The sequence below is a fragment of the Mobula hypostoma genome, chromosome 10, assembly GCF_963921235.1.
Source record: "Mobula hypostoma chromosome 10, sMobHyp1.1, whole genome shotgun sequence".
Taxonomy (NCBI): Eukaryota; Metazoa; Chordata; class Chondrichthyes; order Myliobatiformes; family Myliobatidae; genus Mobula; species Mobula hypostoma.
This window is the reverse complement of record NC_086106.1, coordinates 95,202,789-95,227,763: the sequence shown is the minus strand read 5'-3', so window position 1 is coordinate 95,227,763 and position 24,975 is coordinate 95,202,789. Positions and strand designations below refer to the sequence as shown.

Genomic DNA, 24,975 nt, shown 5'->3' with positions numbered 1-24,975 from the left:
TTTCCTTTCTCTGTTAACTGACAACTGAAGGCGTTCAATAAGGTGCCGTACAAGAGACTTATAAATAAAATACGGATGCATGGAGTCGGAAGAAGTGTACTGGCATGGATAGGGGATTGGTTAACCAATAGAAGGCCGAGAGTTGGTATTACTGGGTGTTTCTCCAGTTGGTAGTCAGTGGTGAGGGGGGTGCCGCAGGGGTCGGTGCTGGGCCTGCAGCTGTTTACCATTTACATTGATAATTTGGAAGAGGGAACTGAGTAGAGCATAGCAAAATTTGCTGATGACACTAAACTGAGTGGAAAACCAAATTGTACAGACATGTGGGGAGTCTGCAGAGGGATATAGATAGGTTAAGTGAGTGGGCCAAGGTCTGGCAGATGGAATACAATGTTAGTAAATGTGAGATTGTCCACTTTGGAAGGAATGATAGAAGAGCAGATTATTATTTAAATGGTAAAAGATTGCAGCATGCTGTTGTGCATGTTGCAACCATACAGGTTACTGGTGAGGCCACACCTGGAGTACTGTGTGCAGTTCTGGTCTCCATACTTGAGGAAGGATATACCTGTACTGGCTTTGAAGGCAGTGCATAGGAGGTTCACCAGGTTGATTCCAGGGATGAAGGGGTTAACCTATGAGGAGAGATTGAGTCGCCTGGGACTATACTCTCTGGAGTTCAGAAGAATGAGAAGGGATCTTATAGAAACATATAAAATTTTGCGAGAGTTAGATAAGATAGTAGTAGGAAAGTTGTTTCCATTGGTAGGTGAGACTAGAACTAGGGGACATTGCCTCAAGATTCAGGGAAGAAGATTTAGGACGGAGATGAGGAGAAACTGTTTTTCCCAGAGAGTGGTGAATCTGTGGAATTCTCTGCCCAGGGAAGCAGTTGAGGCTTCCTCACTAAATATATTTAAGAAACAGTTAGATAGGTTTTTACATAGTAGGGGAATTAAAGGTTATGGGGGAAAGGCAGGTAGATGGAGCTGAGTTTACGGACAGATCAGCCATGATCTTATTGAATGGTGGGGCAGGCTCGATGGGCCTGATGGCCTACTCCTGCTCCTATTTCTTATGTTCTTATGATAAAGTTGAAAACTGGTAAATATACTTCCCTTATAATTTTATGCTGGTGTACAATCTGTCATTTCTGGGCTATGGAAAACTGTGTATGGGTGGTATTTACACAGCATTCACTCAAATCAAGGTTCTTTTAATCAGAACATCTCGATGTTTCTGTTTGGTTGAACCACAGATCAAACTGACCCTAGACGTATATCGCTTATGAAAGGTGGCTGTAAGCAGTGTTAGCTAAGAAGCTGAGTTTGTATACAAGCCCCGGTGAAAGGGTTATATAAGTAAATGAATAAATACAATTTATTCTGTTTCAACACACATTTCTTCACACATGCTCAGATGACTTGGCTTCATGTTACATAAAATTGTTGCAGGTAATTTTTTCAGGAATTCAACCTCTCCCCTCCACCCCATAAAGCAGGGGTTGCCTGTATGGATGCACTTAACGTATAACCTGACTTTGACTCGTATCCTCTTTTTGTTCCATAGCGGACGCAACAAAATGATTCTTGGGAAAGCAGTAGTGATGACTCCAATACTGTACGCGTTTCTCCAGAAACACTTGAAAAGGGTATGTCTATTGTGACTGGCAGTTTTATTGTTAATGCAAGTAAATGTGTGCTCTGTCAGTCACATAACCCATAATGTCTGCAGTACATTGGATTTATGAGAGCGACAAGGCTATTCAATCCAGCTGTTCTACCTCAACACTGATGCTATGCAGAGTCCATTCTTTCTCCTCTTCATCCAGCCATGCTCTTCTGTCCCCACTCCCTCATGTAATTATCTTTTCCATTCTTATCCATGCAGAAATAATTCAAATCTCGTGGTTGGGCTGCTTTGTTTGGCATTGTTTAATATAGGTGTTGGAACAAGCTTTTACAGAAACACTTTAATTGCCTATCTGCTCATTGTGGTAGTAGATTCTTTAAGGATTTGTGTTATTTTAAGGCATATTAAAGTTGGGGCTATACAGTTGCTGCCTAACTGAATATTGGAACGCTGTCACTTATGTCAGCCCTTTGCTTTCAGTGTACTGGATTGAAGTATACATTCAAAGTCAACACTATTGTTTTCTAACTGATGTGTGCTGGGGCAGTCAGTGCTTTTAACACATAACTTTCTCCCCCAAGGACCTGTCTCTTCAAAATATTCTCAAAACCATGCCCCAAAATGTTCTTGTCAGTGGTGAAGTGATGGTGCTTCCCAATGTTAAATAAAATCCCCATGAAGATCTAGGAACCTCTGTGGTGAGGACAGACTCTTTGAAATGTCTGTTGTTGCCAGTCATTAACCAAAGTTTACCCTTGCTGATGTAATGTCAGTCAACTGCTGAGTGGCCAGTGCCAATAATTCTCCACAGACTCCATGCCAGAAACCAAGAAGCACCAGTTTTATGTTACTTAAGCATCGTGGTGAGAGCTAAGTAAAGACTGGAAGGTTCACATAATGTTAAACTAGAAGCTTAACTACATATTATTAATTGCACAATTTGAAATATCGATGTGATGAATTGGAATATACACACACAAAATTATAGTGTCAAATAACTTGCGGAACAGTAATCGTAAATTAGTATGACTTTAATAACTTCTGCACCTCCATAGAACATGTAATATTTTTCAGGTGCCTCTGCAGTGGAATTAGTTCGTTGTTTAAACTCATGTCAAGTGGCTTGATTCTGTAGGAAAAGGCTTCAAACAGTGCAGCCTATCTGAAGCGGAACAACTGGGTAGTAGCTTCTGGGCGCCACAGTAGAGCAGCGGTTACCACAGCTACGTTACAGCTTGGGGCGTTCTGAAGTTCGGAGTTCCATAGTCCAAAAATGCACTGGTTAGTAGGCTAATTAGTGATTGTAAATTGTCCCGCGATTAGGTTAGGGTTAATCACGGTTGTGGGGTTGCTGGGGCAGCATTGCTCGAAGGACCAGAAGTGCCTACACTGTGCAGTATTTCTAAATAAATAAGATATATAAACAAACAAAAGCTTCAGGATTTCTGTTTAAACTATGGATGCGAGAAATGGTGATGGGCCTCTCAGTTCATTGTTGATGATTTTATGACCACCATATACAGTGTAGTATTTCGGAACAGCACACCGTAATTGTGTCAAATTTAAAATGAGGAAACCTCAAGGACAAGACAAAAATGTTGTGGGCAGTAATATTGAAGGTATGAATTGAATAAAAATAAAACACTTTATTATCTTTTTGATGCATTTTAAAGACGGTGTCGTTTGTATGAGAGTGAGAGGTGGCTAGGTTACTTTTGTAAGAACAATGAACTACCTTGTGCATGTGAATTTCCAGGGTATTTGTCACCCTCAATTTACCAGCTTTGATGTTTAAAAATGCATGCAGAAGTCTTCTTTCTTAATGCACATTGAAATGCTTTAATTCCTTCTGCATGCCTACTCAAGATCCCTTTTATTTGAACTAGTTGATTAATACTAAGTGCAGGTGGGTATAAAGCAATTAATGGCAGATGTTATATTTTCTGATCCTAAGTGATTTGGCGAACCTGCCTGCGCTGGTCTCATCTTACAGATCAGCAGGTATAACTGTAGCTAAGGTTTTATCTTTGACCTTGTTGCTGTAATAGAACACCCTTATTATTATCACCAAAGTAAAATAGTGCGAGAGATGGAAATCTGAAATCTGGGGGGGTTAAGAGTGTTATCTTGGAATCATTGTGCCCAGCTGAGTGAAGAAACACGAGATGCCGAAGTGATCAAGCCCACTAATTGGTACTAAGGCACTTTACTTGTTCCTTGGGTTCCAACATCTGCTCAGGAGATTGCTTGCTAGAGAGTCAGGAGGAGGAACGTGAAACTCAAAAGTACAAACCAACTGCATGCTATGGTAGGGGTTTGTTATAGCATTTACTTAGCTCTGGTTTTCACCGAACCTTCGAGCCAAATGATCAGAGGTTGCAGCAGAGCACCACGGTGCTGGTCCCTGGCGAATGGAGAAGATTGTGGTGAGGTGAACCAGTGGCATCAGCAGTAGAAGAGTGAAAGATACAGGATGGGAATTGAGTGTAGAAATGTGTTCCAATTGGTCATTGGCATCAGTGCATAGTTAGTCATAGTCATACTTTATTGATCCCGAGGGAAATTGGTTTTTGTTACAGTTGTACCAACCAAGAATAGAGTATAAATGAAGTAATATAAACACATAAATAATTAAATAGTAATATGTAAATGCCAGGAAATAAGTCCAGGACCAGCCTATTGGCTCAGGGTGTTTGACCCTCCAAGGGAGGAGTTGTAAAGTTTGACGGCCACAGGCAGGAATGACTTCCTATGACGCTCTGTGTTGCATCTCGGTGGAATGAGTCTCTAGCTGAATGTACTCCTGTGCCCAACCAGTACATTATGTAGTGGATGGGAGACATTGTCCAAGATGGCATGCAACGTGGACAGCATCCTCTTTTCAGACACCACTGTCAGAGAGTCCAGTTCCATCCCCACAACATCACTGGCCTTACGAATGAGTTTGTTGATTCTGTTGGTGTCTGCTACCCTCAGCCTGCTGCCCCTGCACACAACAGCAAACATGATAGCACTGGCCAGCATAGACTCGTAGAACATCCTCAGCATCGTCCGACAGATGTTAAAGGACCTCAGTCTCCTCAGGAAATAGAGACGGCTCTGACACTTCTTGTAGACAGGTATTTCTGGTTGTGCTGGCATTTACCTTTAGGGGAAAAAATGTTGTTGCTGATTCTTGATGTGAATACTGTATGTAGCTAAAAGCTCCTCTGTTTGAGGCCCTCTGTTGATCGGAGTCTCCCATGGATGTTGCGCCCTACCTGTTTGCAAGCCAGTACAAAATGGAGAGGAAGCTGTTGCCCATGCAGAAGACTCCCCCTGTCCAGTCAGCTGATGAATCCAAAGGAACGGAAGAGACCAAAGCAGTGTGACACCAGCGGCGTCACAGGAGTTGCCAGTCAGCATTGAACTTGATGTGGGGCTCCAGCTCCAGATACTTCTTTGGGGTTTATTCCTGAAGCCTTCCCCGTGAGAGGGTTTAGCCGCAAGCCAGCAGGGATTTGAGATCAGAGTTTTCCTTCTCCTTGATGAGCTGCCAACACGGCTGACAAGCCCCATTTAACCAAAACGGCTGGTCTTAAGGCATCTTACGGCTTTTGCCCCTTCTCTTGAGAGTGGAAACAATTCCATTTGCTGAGTCGTCCATGAAGGCTGTGAGCTGGACTTGGTTGTCAGAGACTATTTGAGATGCACGCCATTGGGAGTATTTAATAGGTAGTGGGGGCTCACCCCCATTACTATCACCCGCCCTGGACCCCCCCAGCTATGACAACCTCAAGGAACCAACCTTCCCTGACTCGCTTATAATGAAAATAAGTACTGGACCAGGAATTCTGCAGCAGAATTCCTTCTGAACATCTTCTGAAAATGTCTTTCTTTTGTTGCTACTTGATATGAAAAAGTAGAATATCGGACTGTATGCTCTGGGAATGTGAGGGTGTACTGCAACTGGATCCCAATAGATTAAGTCATTAAATCTGTATTACAGGTCAGTACAGATCTGCAGTCTCTAGAGCAGAAACTGCTGCTGGTGGACAGGTTCCAGGCCCAACAAAGCATGACAATGTTGCATATACCCCTGAAGACACCACAGAAGCCCACATGTCTACTGAGATTAGGAAGCCAACATCTGCTTCAGTTGAATACAGTGCCCAGGTTCCAAGAGTGCAGAATCATTTAGTGCTGACAGAACAGGCACAGAAGACTCCAGAAGAGTCTGAGCACAGTAATCTGAATGGTGAGTGAGTGGCTTGGTTCTGAAAACTTTCTTACACCTGCAAATCCAGAAGATGAATTCTGTTGGCAATCTTCGAGGTGAAGACTAATCACATTTCATTCTACATTTGTTTTTCACCCAGTGCCTGACTCAAATTGTAATATTATGGAAATAGCAGATATTGCAATATCAACCCTTTATGACAATGGGCTGGTCTACCCTAATCCATCAGCCCAGTGATCACTGGCCTCACTATGTCTGAAACCTCTGGTCTCGATCTCTACTGACTTTCTCAATTAGTAAAATGTGTAGAAAGTAAATGTTACTTTTTCTGCAATCTTGTCTGTCTTGTTTGTTTTGTCTAAGTTTATCTCACAATTTAGTTTGCATCAGACACAAACTCAGAATTATCTGAACTATTTTCTTTCAGTTTTGGACTAAAATATTAATTCAAGTGTGACAATATGAATAAAGTAAAAGCCTCAAGCTGTAGTAGAGATGGCTGGAAGGCTTGGTTAAAGTTGTTTTTAACATGAGGGAAAAGTGGAATGGTGAAGATGTTTTGATGATGAAATTCAAAAATGGGTCATGGACATAACATAATTAAGAGTGATGTGGTTTGGCTGCGGAGTTTTGTTATCTCCATTACTTAGCTGGAGGTAGATGATGGGTTTCATTCCTGAAATCGGACTTCGACTTCTGACAGTCACCTTTTTGAGTTAATTTGCCATTTTTTGCTCCTGCTAAAATCAGTTTGTTTCACAGAGTTTTGATAGAAATCGTAATGAGTACACTGCACAGTCTGTGAACTAAGAAGTTTCTGATAGAAGTTAGTGGAGAGTCAACATTCTTTGTGTTTTAGATCATGGACTTTTCACAGCTACAGCTGTAGTATCCCCAGTGCAGGAGAACATCCGGGACGTGCAGAAACCAAAGAAGACAGTGGCCGTTCATTATAAGGGCGCACCGACTTACCAGGCCTCAGCAACCAGTGACAAAAAGAAAACAGTTACCCCAGGCATTTCCCACATTCCAAAATGGAAGAACCAAGTCAAGAAAAGTGAAGAAGTAACCTCTGAGAATCCTGAAGATGTAACATCTGAGCAGGGTAATGTATACTGCATACAACTGTATAAAATACAATTATGCTTTAAGTCGAGGCCTTCATTTGCTGTTAGATAGACGTAGAGCTGATTGCGTCTGCTCCTATCATTTGAGCATGACTGATTCATTATACCCCCTCAACCCCATTCTTCTGTCTTCTCCCTATAACATTTGATACCCTAGTTAATCACCAACCTACCAACCTCCACTTTAAATAGACAAAGATCAATATTTATTGTCCAACCCCAAGTGTCTCTGGGAGGTCAGTGATGATTCTTAAACTTGTGCAGTTTGTTTGAAGCTAAGTTCACGGAGCTAGTGGGTTGGCTGTTCCAGGATTTAGAAATGCTGCTGATGAAGCAGTGAGTGATATATTTTCAGTTAAGGATGGGGTGCAGGTATATGAGAATTGGCACTTGGTGTGCCTGTTGCTCTCTCCTTTTGCTCTGATGCACCTAAAACCTGGAATACTCTACTAACTAAGGTACACCAGACTAGTACTGTGGAATGTTTCAAAAAACTTCTAAAAACCTACTTTTTAGATTTGGCCTAGATATAGGATTACTTAATGCCTGCTGATCTTGACTACATTTATCTAATTTGGTATATTCAATTATATTTTATTCCATTTAATGATTGTCTTTACTTATTTTTGTTTCTCTCATATTTTTATGATAATATTGATTTATCTTTACAACCCATGTAAAACACTTTGATCCAGTATCTTAATGTATGAAAGGTGCTATATAAATAAAGTTGTTGTTAAATGTTGATGGCTTGGGAGGTGCTGTTGGGGTAACCTGGTGAAGTAAAGTCAGCACAAGAGGTCTAAGGTTTAGGAGATGTTGTTAGCTAAATTGATTAGGTTAGGACTGTATCTGTTAGAATGTAGAAGATTGAGAGGAGGTTTGAGAGATGTATACAAAATTATGAGGGGTATAGATAGGGTAAATGCAAGCAGGCTTTTTCCACTGAGTATGGGTGGACCTACAACCATAGGTCTGGCGTAAGGGTCAAAGGTGAAAATGAGGTGAAACTTCTTCACTCAGAGGGTCGTGAGAGTATGGAATGAGCTGCCAGCACAAGTGCATTCAAGCTTGATTTCAACATTTAAGAGAAGCTTGTAGATGGATTGTAGGGATATGGAGGGCTATGGTCCTGGTGCAGGTCGATGGGAGTAGGCAGTTTAAATGGTTTCAGCATGGACTAGATGGGCCAAAGGGCCTGTTTCTGTTCTGTGAATCTCAAAGACTATGACTCTAATAGTAATTGCAATATATATAGTAGAGAGCATACTTTACATCGATTATATGACAGTAGTGAAGGGGATAAGTATTTCGGGAAATCAATCAAGCAGGGTGCATTGTGCTGGATTGTGTCAGTTTTCCTGAAAGCTGTTGAAACTGCACCCATCCAACCTAGGAGAGAAAGTTAGGCTTGGATAAAATGGGTGCTGAGGTACTTGCTGCAGAATTCTCCGTGTCTAACCTCCTCTGGCAACCACAGTATTTATGGCTGATTCATTTACAGTGCTTATAGAAAAATTATCCCCCCCCCCCTCCAGTAAGTTTTCATGTTTTATTGTTTTACAACATTGAATCACAATGGATTTAATTTGGCTTTTTTTGACACTGAAGTCTGGACTCTGACTTGGCCACTCCAGGACATTAGCTTCGTGATTTTTAAGCCATTCCTGTGTAGCTTTGGCTTTATGCTTGGGGTTGCTGTCTTGCTGATAAACGAATCTTCTCCCAAGTCACAGTTCTCTTGCTGTCTGCATCAGGTTCTCCTCCAGGATTTCCCATTATCTTGCTGCATTCATTTTACCCTCTACCTTCACAAGCCTTCCAGGGCCTGCTGCAGTGAAACATCCCCACAGCATGATGCAGCCACCACCATGCTACACGGTAGGGATGGTGTGTTTTTGATGATGTGTGGTGTTAGCCTAATAGCCAAAAAGCTCAATTTTGGTATCATCAGACCATAGAACCTTCCTCAACTGACTTTATAGTCTCCCACATGCCTTCAGGAAATCTTGTGGCTTTCTCTTTGCCATTCCCCTATAAAGTTGCAACTGGTGAAGCTCCCGGGCAACATCTGTTATATGTGCAGTCTCTCCCATCTCAGCCACTGAAGCTTGTAACTCCTCCAGAGTTGTCATAGGTCTCTTGGTAGCCTCCATCATTAGTACCCTTCTTGCATGGTCACAGTTTTTGAGGATGACCTGCTCTAGGCAGATCTACAGCTGTGTCACATTCTTTCCATTTCTTGATGATTGACTTAACTGTACTCCAAGGGATATTTACTGATTTGGAAATTTTCTTGTATCCATCTCCTAACTTGTGCTTTTCATGGGGTTGCTTGGAGTGTTCTTTCGTCTTCATGGTGTAGTTTTTGCCAGGATACTGACTCACCAGCAATTGGACCTTCCAGATACAGGTGTATTTTTACCACATTCAGTTGAAACATCTTGACTGCACACAGGTCCCCAAAAACAGATCTCCACTTATCTATTTATACAACTTCTAAATCGATTGGCTGCACCAGTGATGATTTGGAGTGTCATATTAAAGTGTGGTGAATACTTACGCAATCAATTGTTTCATGTTTTATATTTATAATTAATTTAAATCACTTAGTAGAGATCTGTTTTCACTTTGACACAGAGGAGTCTTTTTCCGTTGATCAGGGTCAAAAAAAGCCGAATTAAATCCACTTTGATTCAATGATGTAAAACAATAAAACATGAAAACTTCTAAGGGGGCTGAATGCTTTTTATAGGCACTGTATGCTTTGAAGCAGTGGTGACCTCTTTTCCCCTCTACCTATCAAAAGTGGAAGTGTTGTATTTTGAGAAATACCTATCCGGCCTTGTCTTTTGGTATAAAGAAAATAGTTGTATAAACATAATTAGATTCATGTGCCTTGACTATTTCCTCAAGAAAATACCCAAAAATGGTATGAAACTCTGTTTTGATCGGAAGCAGGCTAGAGTTCCACAACACAGCTACAGTTGTATGTTACAATCAACCCAACAGGGGTTAACATCTTATCACAGCTGGGATAGCATGTTTTGTGTTTATCATCAGTTCAGTTGATTTCAGTGTAACCTTACGTAGCAGTGACTGGATTTATCATTAATTGGATCTTGTTCTTTTAATGTACTAGGTCCACAAGTTTCGTCTCCAACCATTGCTACTGAAGACCAACAAACACATCAACCATTGGAAAGACCGGATCTATCACCAACCTCACAATTTCCAAGGCTTAAGAGTACCTTAGAAACAACAGGTGAAAATTCACATTCATGTGTTGAAGATCTGAAGCGATCAAGTAAAGCTATGCCAGGTAAGAACAGAGCTGCTCAGGTGACTGACCAAGGAAAGACTGCCTTGCAACCTACTCCCAGAATAGCTCAGTATCAGACGTCCTCTTCTGATGATGAGGAAGAGAAAAGTCATAAGCCAGGTGCTGTTTTCACCATAAGCGCCTTGGGTAATAAGCATTCTGAAGAAGAAGTACTCACTGATCCCAGCCATTTTAAAAACCTGAAGCATTTTTGGGAAAAAGGAATTGATTCCAATAAAGGAAACAACGCTACTTCCACAATTCCATTCAGAAAAGTTAGATCACCAGATCATAGAAGCAGCCTGACTGAAATGAAACATTTTACAGAGGCTGAGTCAAAGTCCAGGGAAAGTCTCCCAACCAGTGACTCGTCGAAACTGGAACTTCGCAAAAGATTGTCAGGTCCTTATTCCTCTGAGGAAGAGGAAAAAGTCACCCAATTGACTAAAACTAGCAAGTTGCCTCCAGTTCCCTCTTCAAGAACCAACACCACTATCAAAGTGGAAAAAAATGATGCAAATACATCCACTGATAAAGCAGCCAAAGCATTTGTCCAGAGAACTTACAGTGGTGACGATCAAGCGCGAGACAAGAATGTTCCAGAATCCATTGAATCTGGAAAACCTACAAGCACAAGGATGTCCAGTAGCTCCAGTTCAGATGAATCTTTACCTGTCATGAAAAACAATCACAATGCATCTGTTGATGTTGTGGAGGAAACTGTAAAAGTGAAGATTCTCTCACCGAAGGAGGATGCAAGAAAGGAGATGCATGAAAAACTAAAGAAATTAGCAGCTGAGTCAGCCTTGTACAACACAGCTTCAATTACCCACTCCACTGCGACAAAGGTTGATGATGACATCTCTAAGGAGAGCCAAGTATCTCCTGACAGTAGCTGGAAGCAGGAGACCAGGGCACCTTTGGAACATGGCACAAAACAAATCCAAAAAGAATGTCATCCCTTACCGAAGGACAATGAAGAAACCACATCAAATTTTGTGTCGACATTGGACTTGGAAACTGTTCCAGTAAAAAAGGAGTTGGTTGATAATTCTCTAAAGAGCCAGGTAGAGAGCCTGGTGAACAGGTCACCTGATTTTGATACAATTGAACCTGAGACCATAGGGAACTCTAAAAAGCATGTGATACTGAGAAGTGCAAGTGAAGAATCAACAAAATTAGCCAAGAAGGCACATTCTGGAGATGCAAATATGCAAATATCGTCTATGGAAGATCTCCAGTGTGCCGTCAATTTGTCCCCTGTAGTGGATAAGAAACCTCTGGCCCTCACTAATACATACAACAGTGATGATGACCTAACAAGCAATGCGGCAGATAGGAGTTCCAGAAATCCAGAGGAGCACCCTTCACCTGTTGTTCTTTGTATCGATGATTCGGAGAGTAACATTGATTTTCAGAGGATAGAATCAGGTTTGATTTTTCATATATGTTAAGTAATTTTTCGCTACTTAAAAGTTTAATATTAAGAATCCTGACACTTAACTGCTATTAATTTTCACACTTTAAATAAGAAATCGTGCTTTAAAGTTCTTGACATATCCCCCAAAAACTGTATTTAATTCAATATTAGTAATTGCTGCTCTAACTTGTGTGTGTTGGTCGTGAACTATTCGAGGGTCATGTTTAACTTTGTGGAATCTGTGCTGATTAAATAAATCTTTCCCTTTAAATTGAAAAGAATCATAGGTGACTGATAAACACTAGTCTGGGTATGAAGAATTATTAGAGAAGATTAAGTTTCTTTCATTTGGGATAAGACATTTCTTAACACCCTCTCAGAAATTTTAATTTAAAGTTGATGTCAGGTGGGTGAGAAAAGTCAAGGGGTAGGAGAAGGAGGAATCTGATAGGAGAGGAGAATGAACCATGGGAGAAAGGGAAGGAAGAGGTGACCCAAGGAGGAGTAAAAGACAGGTAAGAAGAGGTAAAAGTTGGGAATAGAGGAAAGGGGGTGGGGGTGGGGAGTTTGATTACCGGAATATTTATGTCATCAGGTTTGAGGCTACTCAAATGGACTATAAGGTGTTGCTCCTACACTCCGAGGGTGGCCTCATCCTGGCACAAGAAGAGGCTGTGCAGTGAAACGTCAGAATGAAATTGGAATTAAAATGTTTGGCGACTAGGAAGTCCCATTTGTGCTGGATGCTGTGGAGGTGCTTGATGGAGCAGTTCCCAAATTTACAACGGACTGCATCAGGAGCACCAGACACAATAGATGACCCCAGAAGATTCACAGGTGAAGTGTTGCCTCACCTGGAAGGACTGATTGGGGCCCTGAATGGAGGCCAATTGCAAGGATAAGTGCCTGGAGGGAGATTAGTGGGGACGGACAAATGGACAAGGGAATTGCGGGGAGAGCGACCCCTGTGGAAAGTCAGGGGTGGGTGGAGGTGGTAGGTAAAGGTAAGTTTAGTGGCAGGATCCCTTTGGAGATGGTGGAGATGGCAGAAGTTGCGGAGGATAATGTATTGGATATGTATGCTGTTTGGGTGGTAGGTAAGGACAAGAGGAACTTTGTCACTATTAAGGTGGCAGGAAGATGGGGTGAGCGTGGAGGTATGAGAAATGGAGGAGATGTGGATGAGGGCAACATCAATAGTGAAGGGAAGGAAACCCCTTCTTTAAAGAGAAGGACATATCTGATGTCCTGGAATGGAAAGCCACATCCTGGGAACAGATGCAGTGGTGGCAAAGAAACTGAAAAAGGGAATAGCATTTTTACAGGAGATAGGATAGGAAGAAGTATAGTCAAGATAACCGTGGGTATCAGTAGATTTATAAAAGACATCGGTTGACAGTTTGTCTCCTGAGGTGGAGACAGAGAGATCAAGAAAGGGGGTGGGAGGAGGTGTCAGAGTTGGACCAAGTGAGTTTAAGGGAAGGGTGGAAGATGGAGGCAAAGTTGATAAAATTGACAAGCACCATATGGGTGCATGAAGCAGCGCCAATGCAGTTGTCAATCTAGTGGAGGAAGAGTTGGGGAGTATAACCAGGGAAGGCTTCTAACATGGATTGTTCTACATAGCCAATAAAGAGGCAGACATAACTGCGGCCATGAGAATGCCCATGGTTATCCTTCAGGTCTGGAGAAAGTGTGATTTGCCAAAGGAAAAATTGTGGAAGGTGAGGACCAGTTCCGTCAGATGGTGGAGGGGGATTGGTTGGTTCTCTTGTCAAGAAAGAAGCATAGAGCTTTGAGGCTTTTTTGATGAGGGATAGAAGTGCATAGAGACTGAACATCTATGGAGAAGATGAGGCAGCCAGGACCAGGGAACTGAAAGTTACTGAGGAGAAGAAGGGCATGAGATGTGCCACAGATATAGGTGGAAAGAACTAAACCAATGGGATAGGATGGAATCAAGGTATGAGGACACGAGTTCAGTGGGCAGAAGGAGTCAGAGACACTAGGCCTACCTGAGCAGTCCAGTTTGTGGATTTTGGGTAGGAGGTAGAAGCAAGCAATGCGTGGTGAGAGAACTATGTGTTGGTGGTAGTCGGAGTTCTCTGGACTGGATGAGGTTTTAAGACTGGTTAAAGTAATGGTATGAAAGATAATGTAACCACTATCTCCATGGTCACTGATTATGGAGTATTAATGGGGAACACCAATGAAATATACTGTAATAAAAGTTGTTGGTTAACAGAATGGACAGAGGATATATTAAAAACAAAAAGAAGAATTTGATCTATTTTTAAAAAAGGTTTAATCTTGCTGGATATCTGCTTCTACATTTATTGGGTTGAAAGCATTCTCTGCTTACAATTTAAGACTGTAATGTCCAGATAATTGGAATGGGAAGTGCTTTACTACCGTATCTAAGCATGCATGGTTATCAGCGGACGTATGAAGGATTTGGAGTTGGTTTGTACTTTCCTCAATTTTTGCTCCATTTAAGGGGATACTTCTGGCATCTACCTTCTTTTTCCAAGTTTGCTCCAGTGAAAGAAATGCTCTGCTTCAGAAGCGGAAGTTTTATGCTCAAGTGTACTCTGCTGTTAATGTTATCGGAAGTGTTTTAAAATATTGTTCTAATCTGCTTCAGGAAATACTTATGGATTATCCCCTGTTATGAGGGCCTTAGTCAGAGCCAGAAAGGCTAATGCTAAGAGCATGGATAACCTCATCTCTACTCTAGACAGTAAGTACTGGCCTTGTTCGAAAGTTCAACTTTACTTTTAGCCATTTTGAGTTTCAATAGGACTCCACCTTCCGCCTGTGGACGTGTATTTTTTTTCATTATCATATTATTCTTTTTTGATAAGTTTTTTTTCTCCAGCTTTATTAATTGTATATATATATCAATTTGCTGTAATCTTGTACCATTTTAAAGATGTAGAAGATTATGTATCAATAAAAAGATTTTGAAAATGAAAATGAGTTTCAATAGAGGAATTAACATTTTATTCAGAGGAAAAAAAGTATTTTCATTACAGGGTTTGCAGATCCTCTCTTTATTAATTTAAATTAATAATGGCATATTTTCAAGGTTATGGGGACAAATTGATTTGCATACTGTAAAATCCCATAGCTGGTGATAAGATAACTCTGGCAAAGTATGTGGAAATGAAGTTGGATAAGGCAGTGGAAAACTTTGTTGCTCATTTTAAAATTGTGCAATTGAACAGGATAATGGGACAGAGTTGAAATGTCACCTGAAAGACAACCCTTTCTACGTTGCAGTATTTCCTCTGCACCAAGCTGTGAATAATATGGAGTTGGCTGCTGTACTTTCCTACATGGAAATAATTATTTGAGTTAAACCACTAATAGTTAAAATGAGTTCATAATCTTTTGGCCGATGGAATATTGTATTAACGTGTCTGGAGTTAAACAGAGTACACAGTAGGTCAAGTTCACCTTCTATAGGCTACTGAGTGGAAAAAGAAACAATCGTTCACAAGACTTTTGAAAAAACTTGTGCACTGTCGGAATAGCTAAATACTGAAAGTACTGTTCTCTTATACAAAAATTTGATCAGGCTGTATTCAAGATTCTGTGTCAAATTTTCATTTTCTTTTGTACTCTGGGGCAGACTGGAAGAGGATTTATATAAAGAAGATGTATGTTTGACTGATCTGCATTTTGATGCCCTGTTGTTATCAATGTGGAGCAGAACCTATTTATTTTGGAAAAAGATTTAGGTCCGTTTAAAAATAATGAAATGACTTGATAAGGTTTTTTGCCATTTTGCGCGCCACAGTCCCGAGGAGACACTGGATTGCATAGAGGAGAGAGATTTGAAAAGAAGTGAGAGGGAACAATCAACACATTTTGTTTGCCACAGTTCCCAAGGAGATATTGGATTGTGCATAATTAGGCACTTGACAAGGGGCAATAAAGAGAAGTTAGGTTTAAGTGGAGCGGCCATTGTGTGAGTGGGGGGTCGAGGCTTTGGCTCATCGAGACTTCCCCAATAAGAGGCGTGTGCCATGGGTCAATTGTTTTCCCATTATTTATTTTTTTTGCACATCCAGAACAGTTGTGATGTCAGACAGGAATCTGAAATGCTCCTCCTGTGGGATGTGGGAAAACAGGGAGGCCCCCGGTGTCCCTGATAACTACATCTGCAAGAAGTGCATCCATCTGCATCTTCTAACAGACCATATTAAAGTGTTGGAGCTGGAAATGGGTGAACCCCATACCATTAAGGAGGCTGAGGGTTTGATAGAAAAGTTTATGGGGAGGTAGTTACACCCAAGGTAGAGGACACAGGTAACTGGGATTATTGTCAGGACGGGGAAGGGGGATAGACAGCCAGCACAGAGTATCCCTATGGCTGTTCTCCTCAACAATAGGTATACTGCTTTGAATAGGTGTACTACTTGGTTGTTTTACTGGACTGGTTCCTGAGAATTGGAGGGTGGCTAATATAACCCCACTTTTTAAAAAAGGAGGGAGAGAGAAACCGGGGAATTATAGACCGGTTAGCCTAACATCAGTGGTGGGGAAAATGCTAGAGTCAGTTATCAAAGATGTGATAACAGCACATTTGGAAAGCGGTGAAATCATCGGACAAAGTCAGCATGGATTTGTGAAAGGAAAATCATGTCTGACGAATCTCATAGAATTTTTTGAGGATGTAACTAGTAGAGTGGATAGGGGAGAACCAGTGGATGTGGTATATTTGGATTTTCAAAAGGGTTTTGACAAGGTCCCACACAGGAGATTAGTGTGCAAACCTAAAGCACACGGTATTGAGGGGGTAAGGTATTGATGTGGATAGAGAATTGGTTGGCAGCCAGGAAGCAAAGAGTGGGAATAAACGGGACCTTTTCAGAATGGCAGACAGTGACTAGTGGGGTTGGACAGGCTAGATGCAGGAAGATTGTTCCCGATGTTGGGGAAGTCCAGAACGAGGGGCCACAGTTTAAGGATAAAAGGGAAGCCTTTTAGGACTGAGATGAGGAAAATCTTCTTCACACAGAGAGTGGTGAATCTGTGGAATTCTCTGCCACAGGAAACAGTTGAGGCCAGTTCATTGAAACCATAGAAACCATAGAAACTACAGCACAGAAACAGGCCTTTTGGCCCTTCTTGGCTGTGCTGAACCATTTTCTGCCTAGTCCCACTGACCTGCACACAGACCATATCCCTCCATACACCTCCCATCCATGTATTTGTCCAATTTATTCTTAAATGTTAAAAAAGAACCCGCATTTACCACCTCATCTGGCAGCTCATTCCATACTCCCACCACTCTCTGTGGGAAGAAGTCCCCCCTAATGTTCCCCTTAAACTTTTCCCCCCTCACCCTTAACCCATGTCCTCTGGTTTTTTTCTCCCCTTGCCTCAGTGGAAAAAGCCTGCTTGCATTCACTCTATCTATACCCATCATAATTTTATATACCTCTATCAAATCTCCCCTCATTTTTCTACGCTCCAGGGAATGAAGTCCTAACCTATTCAACCTTTCTCTATAACTGAGTTTCTCAAGTCCTGGCAACATCCTTGTAAACCTTCTCTGCACTCTTTCAACCTTATTTATATCCTTCCTGTAATTTGGTGACCAAAACTGAACACGATACTCCAGATTCGGCCTCACCAATGCCTTATACAACCTCATCATAACATTCCAGCTCTTACACTCAATACTTTGATTAATAAAGGCAAATGTACCAAAAGCTCTCTTTACGACCCTATCTACTTGTGACTCCACTTTTAGGGAATTTTGTATCTGTATTCCCAGATCCCTCTGTTCTACTGCACTCCTCAGTGCCTTACCATTAACCCTGTATGTTCTAGCTTGGTTTGTCCTTCCAACGTGCAATACCTCACACTTGTCTGTATTAAACTCCATCTGCCATTTTTCAGCCCATTTTTCCAGCTGGTCCAAGTCCCTCTGCAGGCTCTGAAAACCTTCCTCACTGTCTACTACACCTCCAATCTTTGTATCATCAGCAAACTTGCTGATCCAATTTACCACATTATCATCCAGATCATTGATATAGGTGACAAATAACAATGGACCCAGCACTGATCCCTGTGGCACACCACTAGTCACAGGCCTCCACTCAGAGAAGCAATTCTCTACCACCACTCTTTGGCTTCTTCCATTGAGCCAATGTCTAATCCAATTTACCACCTCTCCATGTATACCTAGCGACTGAATTTTCCTAACTAACCTCCCATGCGGGACCTTGTCAAAGGCCTTACTGAAATCCATGTAGACAATATCCACTGCCTTCCCTTCATCCACTTTCCTGGTAACCTCCTCGAAAAACTCCAATAGATTGGTCAAACATGACTTACCACGCACAAAGCCATGTTAACTCTCCCTAATAAGCCCCTGTCTATCCAAATGCTTGTAGGTTCTGTCTCTTAGTACTCCCTCCAATAACTTACCTACTACCGACGTTAAACTCACCAGCCTATAATTTCCCGGATTACTTTTTGATTCTTTTTTAAAGAATGGAACAACATGAGCCACGCTCCAATCCTCCGGCACCTCACCCGTAGACAGCGACATTTTAAATATTTCTGCCAGGGCCCCCGCAATTTCAACACTAGTCTCCTTCAATGTCCGAGGGAACACTTTGTCAGGTCCCGGGGATTTATCAACTTTAATTTTCCTCAAGACAGCAAGCACCTCCTCCTTTTCAATCTGTACAGTTTCCATGATCTCACTACTTGATTCCCTCAATTCTGTAGACTTCATGCCAGTTTCCTTAGTAAATACAGACGCAAAAAACCTATTTAAGATCTCCCCCATTTCCTTTGGTTCCGCACATAGCCGACCACTCTGATCTTCAAGAGGACCAATTTTATCCCTTACAATCCTTTTGCTCTTAATATACCTGTAAAAACTCTTTGGATTATCCTTCACTTTGACTGCCAAGGCAACCTCATTTCTTCTTTTAGCCCTCCTGATTACTTTCTTAAGTATTTTCTTGCACTTCTTATACTCCTCAAGCACCTGATTTACTCTCTGTTTCCTATACATTTCATACAACTCCCTCTTCTTCTTTATCAGAGTTGCAATATCCCTTGAGAACCAAGGTTCCTTATTCCTATTTAATTTGCCTTTAATCCTGACAGGAACATACAAACTCTGCACTCTCAAAATTTCCCCTTTGAAGGCTTCCCACCTACCAATCACATCTTTGCTTGAGAACAACCTGTCCCAATCCACGCTTTTTAGATCCTTTCTCATTTCTTCAAATTTGGCCTTCTTCCAGTTCAGAACCTCAACCCTAGGACCAGATCTATCCTTGTCCATGATCAAGTTGAAACTAATGGTGTTATGATCACTGGAACCAAAGTGCTCCCCTACACAGACTTCTGTCACTTGTCCTAACTCGTTTCCTAACAGGAGATCCAATATTGCATCCCCTCTAGTTGGTCCCTCTATATATTGATTTAGAAAACTTTCCTGAACACATTTTACAAACTCTAAACCATCTAGACCTCTAACAGTATGGGAGTCCCAATCAATATATGGAAAATTAAAATCCCCTACCACCACAACTTTATGTTTCCTGCAGTTGCCTGCTATCTCTCTGCAGATTTGCTCTTCCAAGTCTCGTTGACTATTGGGTGGTCTGTAATACAATCCCACTAATGTGGCCATACCTTTCCTGTTTTTCAGCTCCACCCATAAGGACTCAGTAGACAAGCCCTCTAACCTGTCCTGCCTGAGCACTGCTGTAATATTTTCCCTAACAAGCAATGCTACTCCCCCACCTTTGGCTATATTTAAGAGGGAGTTAGATATGGCCCTTGTGGCTAAAGGGATCGAGGGTATGGAGGGAAGGGTTCTGAGTTGGATGATCAGCCATGATCATACTGAATGGCGGTGCAGGCTCGAAGGGCCGAATGGCCTACTCCTGCACCCATTCTCTTTGTTTCTATGTTTCTACGTTTACAAACTGAGGCAATATGTAGTGAGGAGAGACTGTTGATAGAGCAAAACTGCAGACAGCAAGACGAGTTGCAGTGTAAAAGATGGATAAAATCAAAAGTGTGAATACAGGACTAAAGGTTTTATATTTGAACGTACACAGTATACTGGATAAGGTAGATGAACTTGTAGCACAGTTACAGATTGGCATGTGTGTGTAGGTATTACTGAATCATAGCTGAAAGAAGGTTATAGCTGGAAGCTTAATGTCCAAGGATACACAATACTGAAAGGACAGGCAGGAATGCAAAAGTTGCTCTGTTGGTAGAAAATGAAATCAAATCGCTAAAAGGAGGTGACATAGGATTGAAAAGTTTGAATCATTGTGGATAGAGCTGTGGAACTGCAAGAGTAAAAAGACCCTGATATGAGTTGTATACTGACCCCCAAATGGTAGTGAGGATGTGGTCTGCAAATTACAATGGGAGATAAAAAATGCATGCCAAAACAAATGTTACAATCGTCATGGGGGATTTCAATATTCAGGTAGATTGGGGAAAATCAGGTTGGTGCTAGATTCCAGAAGAGGAATATCTAGAGTGCCCATGAGATGGCTTTTTAAAGCAGCTTGAGGTTGAGCCCACTAGGGGATCAGCTATTTTGGATTAGGTGTTGTGCAATGAATTGGAATTGAATAGAGAGCTTAATGTAAAAGAACCCTTAGGGGAAAGTGATCATAATGTGATCAAATTCACCCAGAAATCTGAGAAGGGGAAGCTAAAGTCAAATTTATCAGTATAAAGGGAATTATAGAGGCATGAGAGAGGAGTTGGCCAAATTTGATTGGAGAAGAACACTGGCAGGAATGATGGCAGAGCAGCAATGGTTGGAATTTCTGGAAGCAATTCGGAAGACACAGGATATAAAAGTTCCAAAGAGGAAGAAATATTCCAAAAGAAAGATGAAACAACCGTGACTAATATGAGAAGTCAAAGCCAACATAAAGGCCAAAGAGAGGACATATAATAGAGCAAAAATTAGTGGGAAGTTAAAAGATTAGGAAGCTTTGAAAAACTAACAGAGGGCAACTAAAAAAAGTCATTAAGAAAGTTAAGATGGAATATGAAAGTAAGCTAGCCACTAATATTGAAGAGGGTACCAAAAACTTCTTTATATACATAACGTGTAAAAAAGAGGCAAGAGTGGATATTGGACCAATGGAAAATGATGCTGGAAAGCTCTTAATGGGGGACAAGGAAATGGGCAAATTGCATAGCCATTTTATATCGGCCTTCAATGTGAAAGACTCTAGCAGTATGGAGAAGTTCCAGGTGTCAGCGGGCATGAAGTGTGTGAAGTTACCATTACTAGGGAGAAGGTTCTTGGGAAACAAAAAGGTCTGAAGGTAGATAAGTCCTCTGGACCTGATGGTATACACCCCAGGGTTCTGAAAGGGGTGGCTGAAGAGATTGTGGAGGCATTAGCAATGATCTTTCAAGAATCACAAGATTCTGGAATGGTTCCAGAAGACTGGAAAATTGCAAATGTCACTCCACTCTTTAAGAAGGATGAGAGGCAGCAGAAAGGAAATTATAGACCAGTTAGTCTGACCTCAGTGGTTGGGAAGATGCTGGAGTTGATTGTTAAGGACGAGGTCTCAGGGTACTTGGACATGATAAAATAAGCCAGAGTCAGCCTGGTTTCCTCAAGGCAAAGTCTTGCCTGACAAATCTGTTGGAATTCTTTGAAGAATTAATAAGCAGGACAGACAAAGGAGAATTGGTTGATGTTGTGTACTTGGATTTTCAGAAGGCCTTTGACAAGGTGCCTCAATGTGTGGCTGCTTATTAAGTTACAAGAAATATTCTGGCATGGGTGAAGCAGTGGCTGATTAGCAGGAGGCAAAGAGTGGGAATAAAGGGAACCTTTTGTTGGTTGGCTGCCGGAGAACAGTGGTGTTCCACTGGGGTCTGTGTTGGGACCGATGCTTTTTATGTTACATATCAATGATTTTGATGATGCAATTGATAACTTTGTTGCAAAGTTTGCAGACAATATGAAGGTAAGTGGAGGGGCAGGTAGTTTTCAGGAAGTAGAGAGACTACAGAACGATTTAGATTAGGAGAATGTGCAAAGAAGTGGCAGATGGAATAAAGGGACGGGAAGTGTATGGTCATGGACTTTGGTAAAAGAAAGTGTTGACTGTTTTCTAAATGGAGAGAAAACACAAAAAACTGAGGTGCAAAGGGACTTGGGAGTCCTTATGCAGGATTCCCTAGAGCTTAATTTGCAGATTGAGTCTGTGGTGAGGAAGGCAAATGAGATGTTAGCACTAATTTTAAGAAGTCCAGAATATGAAAGCAAGGATGTAATGTATCTACAGGAAGGATGTAAAAGATTGCATGAGTGCAAGAAAATTTAGAAGGATGTTGCTGCACTTGAGGACCTGAGTTATAGGGAAAGGTTGAATAGGTTAGGATTTCATTCCTTAGATCATAGAAAATTGAAGGGAGATTTGATAGAGCCATACAAATTGAGGGAGGGATTATATATAGGGTAAATGCAAGCAGGCATTTTCCAATGAAGTTGCGTGAGACTACAGATAGATGTCAGGGGTTAAAGGTGAAAGGTGAAATATTCAAAGGGAACATGAGGGAGAACTTTTTCACTCAGAGGGTGTGTGGAATGAGCTGAGAGCATGTTGTGGATTCAGGGTCAATTTCAACATTTAAGAGAAATGTGTGGCTGGGAGGTGTATGGAGGGCTATGGTCTGGGTGCAAGTCAATAGGACTGGGCAGGTTAATGGTTCAGCACGCACTGGATGGGCCAAAGGGCCTGTTTCTGAACTGTAGTGTTCTATGACTCTAGGTAAATATGGATATCTTATGGGTAAAGCAGGATAAGGGTGTTTAAGCACAAATTGTGAAAACATTGAGCCATTTTTAGAAGCAGTTGATATGTGAAGATACAGTCAATATGTAGAGAATGAGGAGATTTACCAAAGATGATCAAAAATGACATGAACAGAGTCTCATAACAGGCAGGAATGCAGTGTAGAATGTAGGTTCTACTTTAGCATTTCACCTGTATCAACAGATTGTGCCTGTGTTTGATAAACACTACACAGAGGAAGAAGCTATTGCTCATTTTGTTTGCACAGTAAAGAGTACCTTTCTCTTCCATGTGCTTACTTTCTTCCTTCCTGCCTGTATGTTATAACTGGAACATTAGTTGTTTTGATGTTTAATGCAACCAGGTAAAAAATTATGTGTACTTTTTCTGATTCTATTTCAATACTGCATAAAAATAACTTATTGTGGCTGTTATACTGTCATTGAAGTGTACTAACTAATGGATAATACAGAGCGTACAAAGCTCTTAGATGTACTGATGGAGATACAAGAGAGTGCAGGTGAAACAAGCTGCGGGAGGAGGACAGGCAGTATCTGTGGGGGGAAAGGTGAGGAGGAGCAATTGTCGATGTTAAAGCCCTGGGATGGTGAATTAAACTGGCAGGTAACTGGAATCTCAGGCTTACTCCTGCGAAGTGATCATCCAACCTGCAGTTGGCTTCTCCACTCTAGAGGGGACCGCAGTGAATAATGAATGCAGAAAATGCCAGTTGATGGGGTGGGGGGGGTGGCGGGGGTAGTAGACTTGGATGACAGATTGAACTGGGGAGTCGTGAAGGAATGAACTCAATGAATAAAAGTGGGGGAGAGAGAATTGTTCCGGGTACAAGCTCAGTCTCCTTTCATACCTGAGTATCTTGAATGTTTCTAATTTTGGTTAAAGTTTCTCATAGAGATATTGCTTTAGCTGACCTAATCTGCCAACTTGGTGAACGTACTCATAAACTGGCCAACAGACAGAATTCAGTTTTATTTTTTTTTCCTTACAGGAGAAACAATCACTTCCTTGGTGAATGACAATGAAACAAGAGGAGATGGTGAGGGATTAATTATGAAAAGCTTGCATGACTTCTAACTCTGTTGAATACTGTTGTCTTCTACAATGGCATTCTTACTGATGAATTTGGAAATGGTATCTGAAACGTGTAAGGTTTTTTCATTTCAAGAAATCATTCAGAACCACCATTGAAATAACATTAAGAAATTATTAAATGAGATCACATCTCAAACCTATATATATTTATTTTCTTCTGATCTGAATACACAATAGACATTTCAGTGGCAGACTATTTTAATGGTATGAACTTCCTAATAGTAAAGTATTTAGGGCTTGGCAGCATTCCCGAGCCATTGATATACAATGTGTTTTCCACCTTTTTAGAGGTTTGCATTTTGTTTGAAATATGTTCATGGTCTTCAGCTGCTGCAGCCCATCCACTTCAAGCTTGGATGTGTTGTGCATTCAGGGTTGCTCTTCTGCACACCACTGCTGTAACGTGTCGTTATTTGAGTTACCGGTGCCTTCCTGTCAGCTTATACCAATCCGGCCATTCTCCTTTGACCTCTTTCAACAACAAGACATTTTCGCCCACACAACTGGTGTTCACTGGATGTATTGCTTTGTTTTTTGCACCATTCTCTAGAGATTGCTGTGTGTGAAAAGCCCAGGGGATCAGCAATATCTGAGATATTCAAACAACCGTGTCTGGCATCAACAATCATTCCACAGTCAAAGTCACCTTGGTCACATTTTTTCCCCATTCTGATATTTGGTCTGAACAACAACCGAACCTTCTGACCATGTCTGCATGATTTTATGCATTGAGTTGCTGCTACATGATTGGCTGATTAGATATTTGCATTAACAAGCAGGTGTACAGGTCTACCTAAAACAGTGGTACACAATAAAGAAATAATTCTCAATTTTGCCGATTATTGGTGACTAGGTAATGGGTTGGAACGACTTCCCAGCATGTCACAGACTGACATGAGGAATAGAACCGTGTTTTTGTGCGTCTCAAGTGAACTGGATATATCTCAGTCATTAATTTACATTATTTGGGCACGTGACGAGTTTAAAAGTACTGCCTGTTAAATAACACAGAACTCTCCCTGCAACATTTTCATATGATGTAATCTGACCTTTCCGGATCTTTTTTCTAAAATTATATGATGAGAGGAGCGGAGTTAACAACATTATTGATCGTGTCTGATACAAGTTGTTGGTCTAGCCCTGTTCTGTCTTTTTTTTGGGTTTTTTTTTCTCGTTTTCCTTTGGGGTTTTATTTGTTTATATATATTTTTTTCTTTTTATTTCTTTGTTAATGTTTAATCTCATTATGAGTTTGGAAGTCTTTTATTTCTATGTTACCTAAAATTCATTTTATATATGCTGATGAACAT

At 41.2% G+C, this 24,975-nt stretch overlaps 1 protein-coding gene across 6 annotated transcripts in view; it reads left to right on the top strand.

Annotated features, from left to right (window-relative positions):
• The window catches only part of LOC134353050 (synaptotagmin-like protein 2), a 118,364-nt gene that overhangs the window by 65,214 nt on the left and 28,175 nt on the right, over window positions 1-24,975 (top strand). For 5 of the 6 annotated variants that reach the window (XM_063060888.1, XM_063060884.1, XM_063060886.1 and 2 more), the window contains exons 6-11: window positions 1,570-1,651; window positions 5,621-5,869; window positions 6,711-6,956; window positions 10,121-11,731; window positions 14,365-14,460; window positions 23,562-23,609. In XM_063060888.1, the coding sequence (XP_062916958.1) occupies window positions 1,570-1,651; window positions 5,621-5,869; window positions 6,711-6,956; window positions 10,121-11,731; window positions 14,365-14,460; window positions 23,562-23,609 (2,332 nt within the window). The remainder of the gene's footprint in view (window positions 1-1,569; window positions 1,652-5,620; window positions 5,870-6,710; window positions 6,957-10,120; window positions 11,732-14,364; window positions 14,461-23,561; window positions 23,610-24,975) is intronic. The other variant, XM_063060889.1, reaches the window with a different exon arrangement.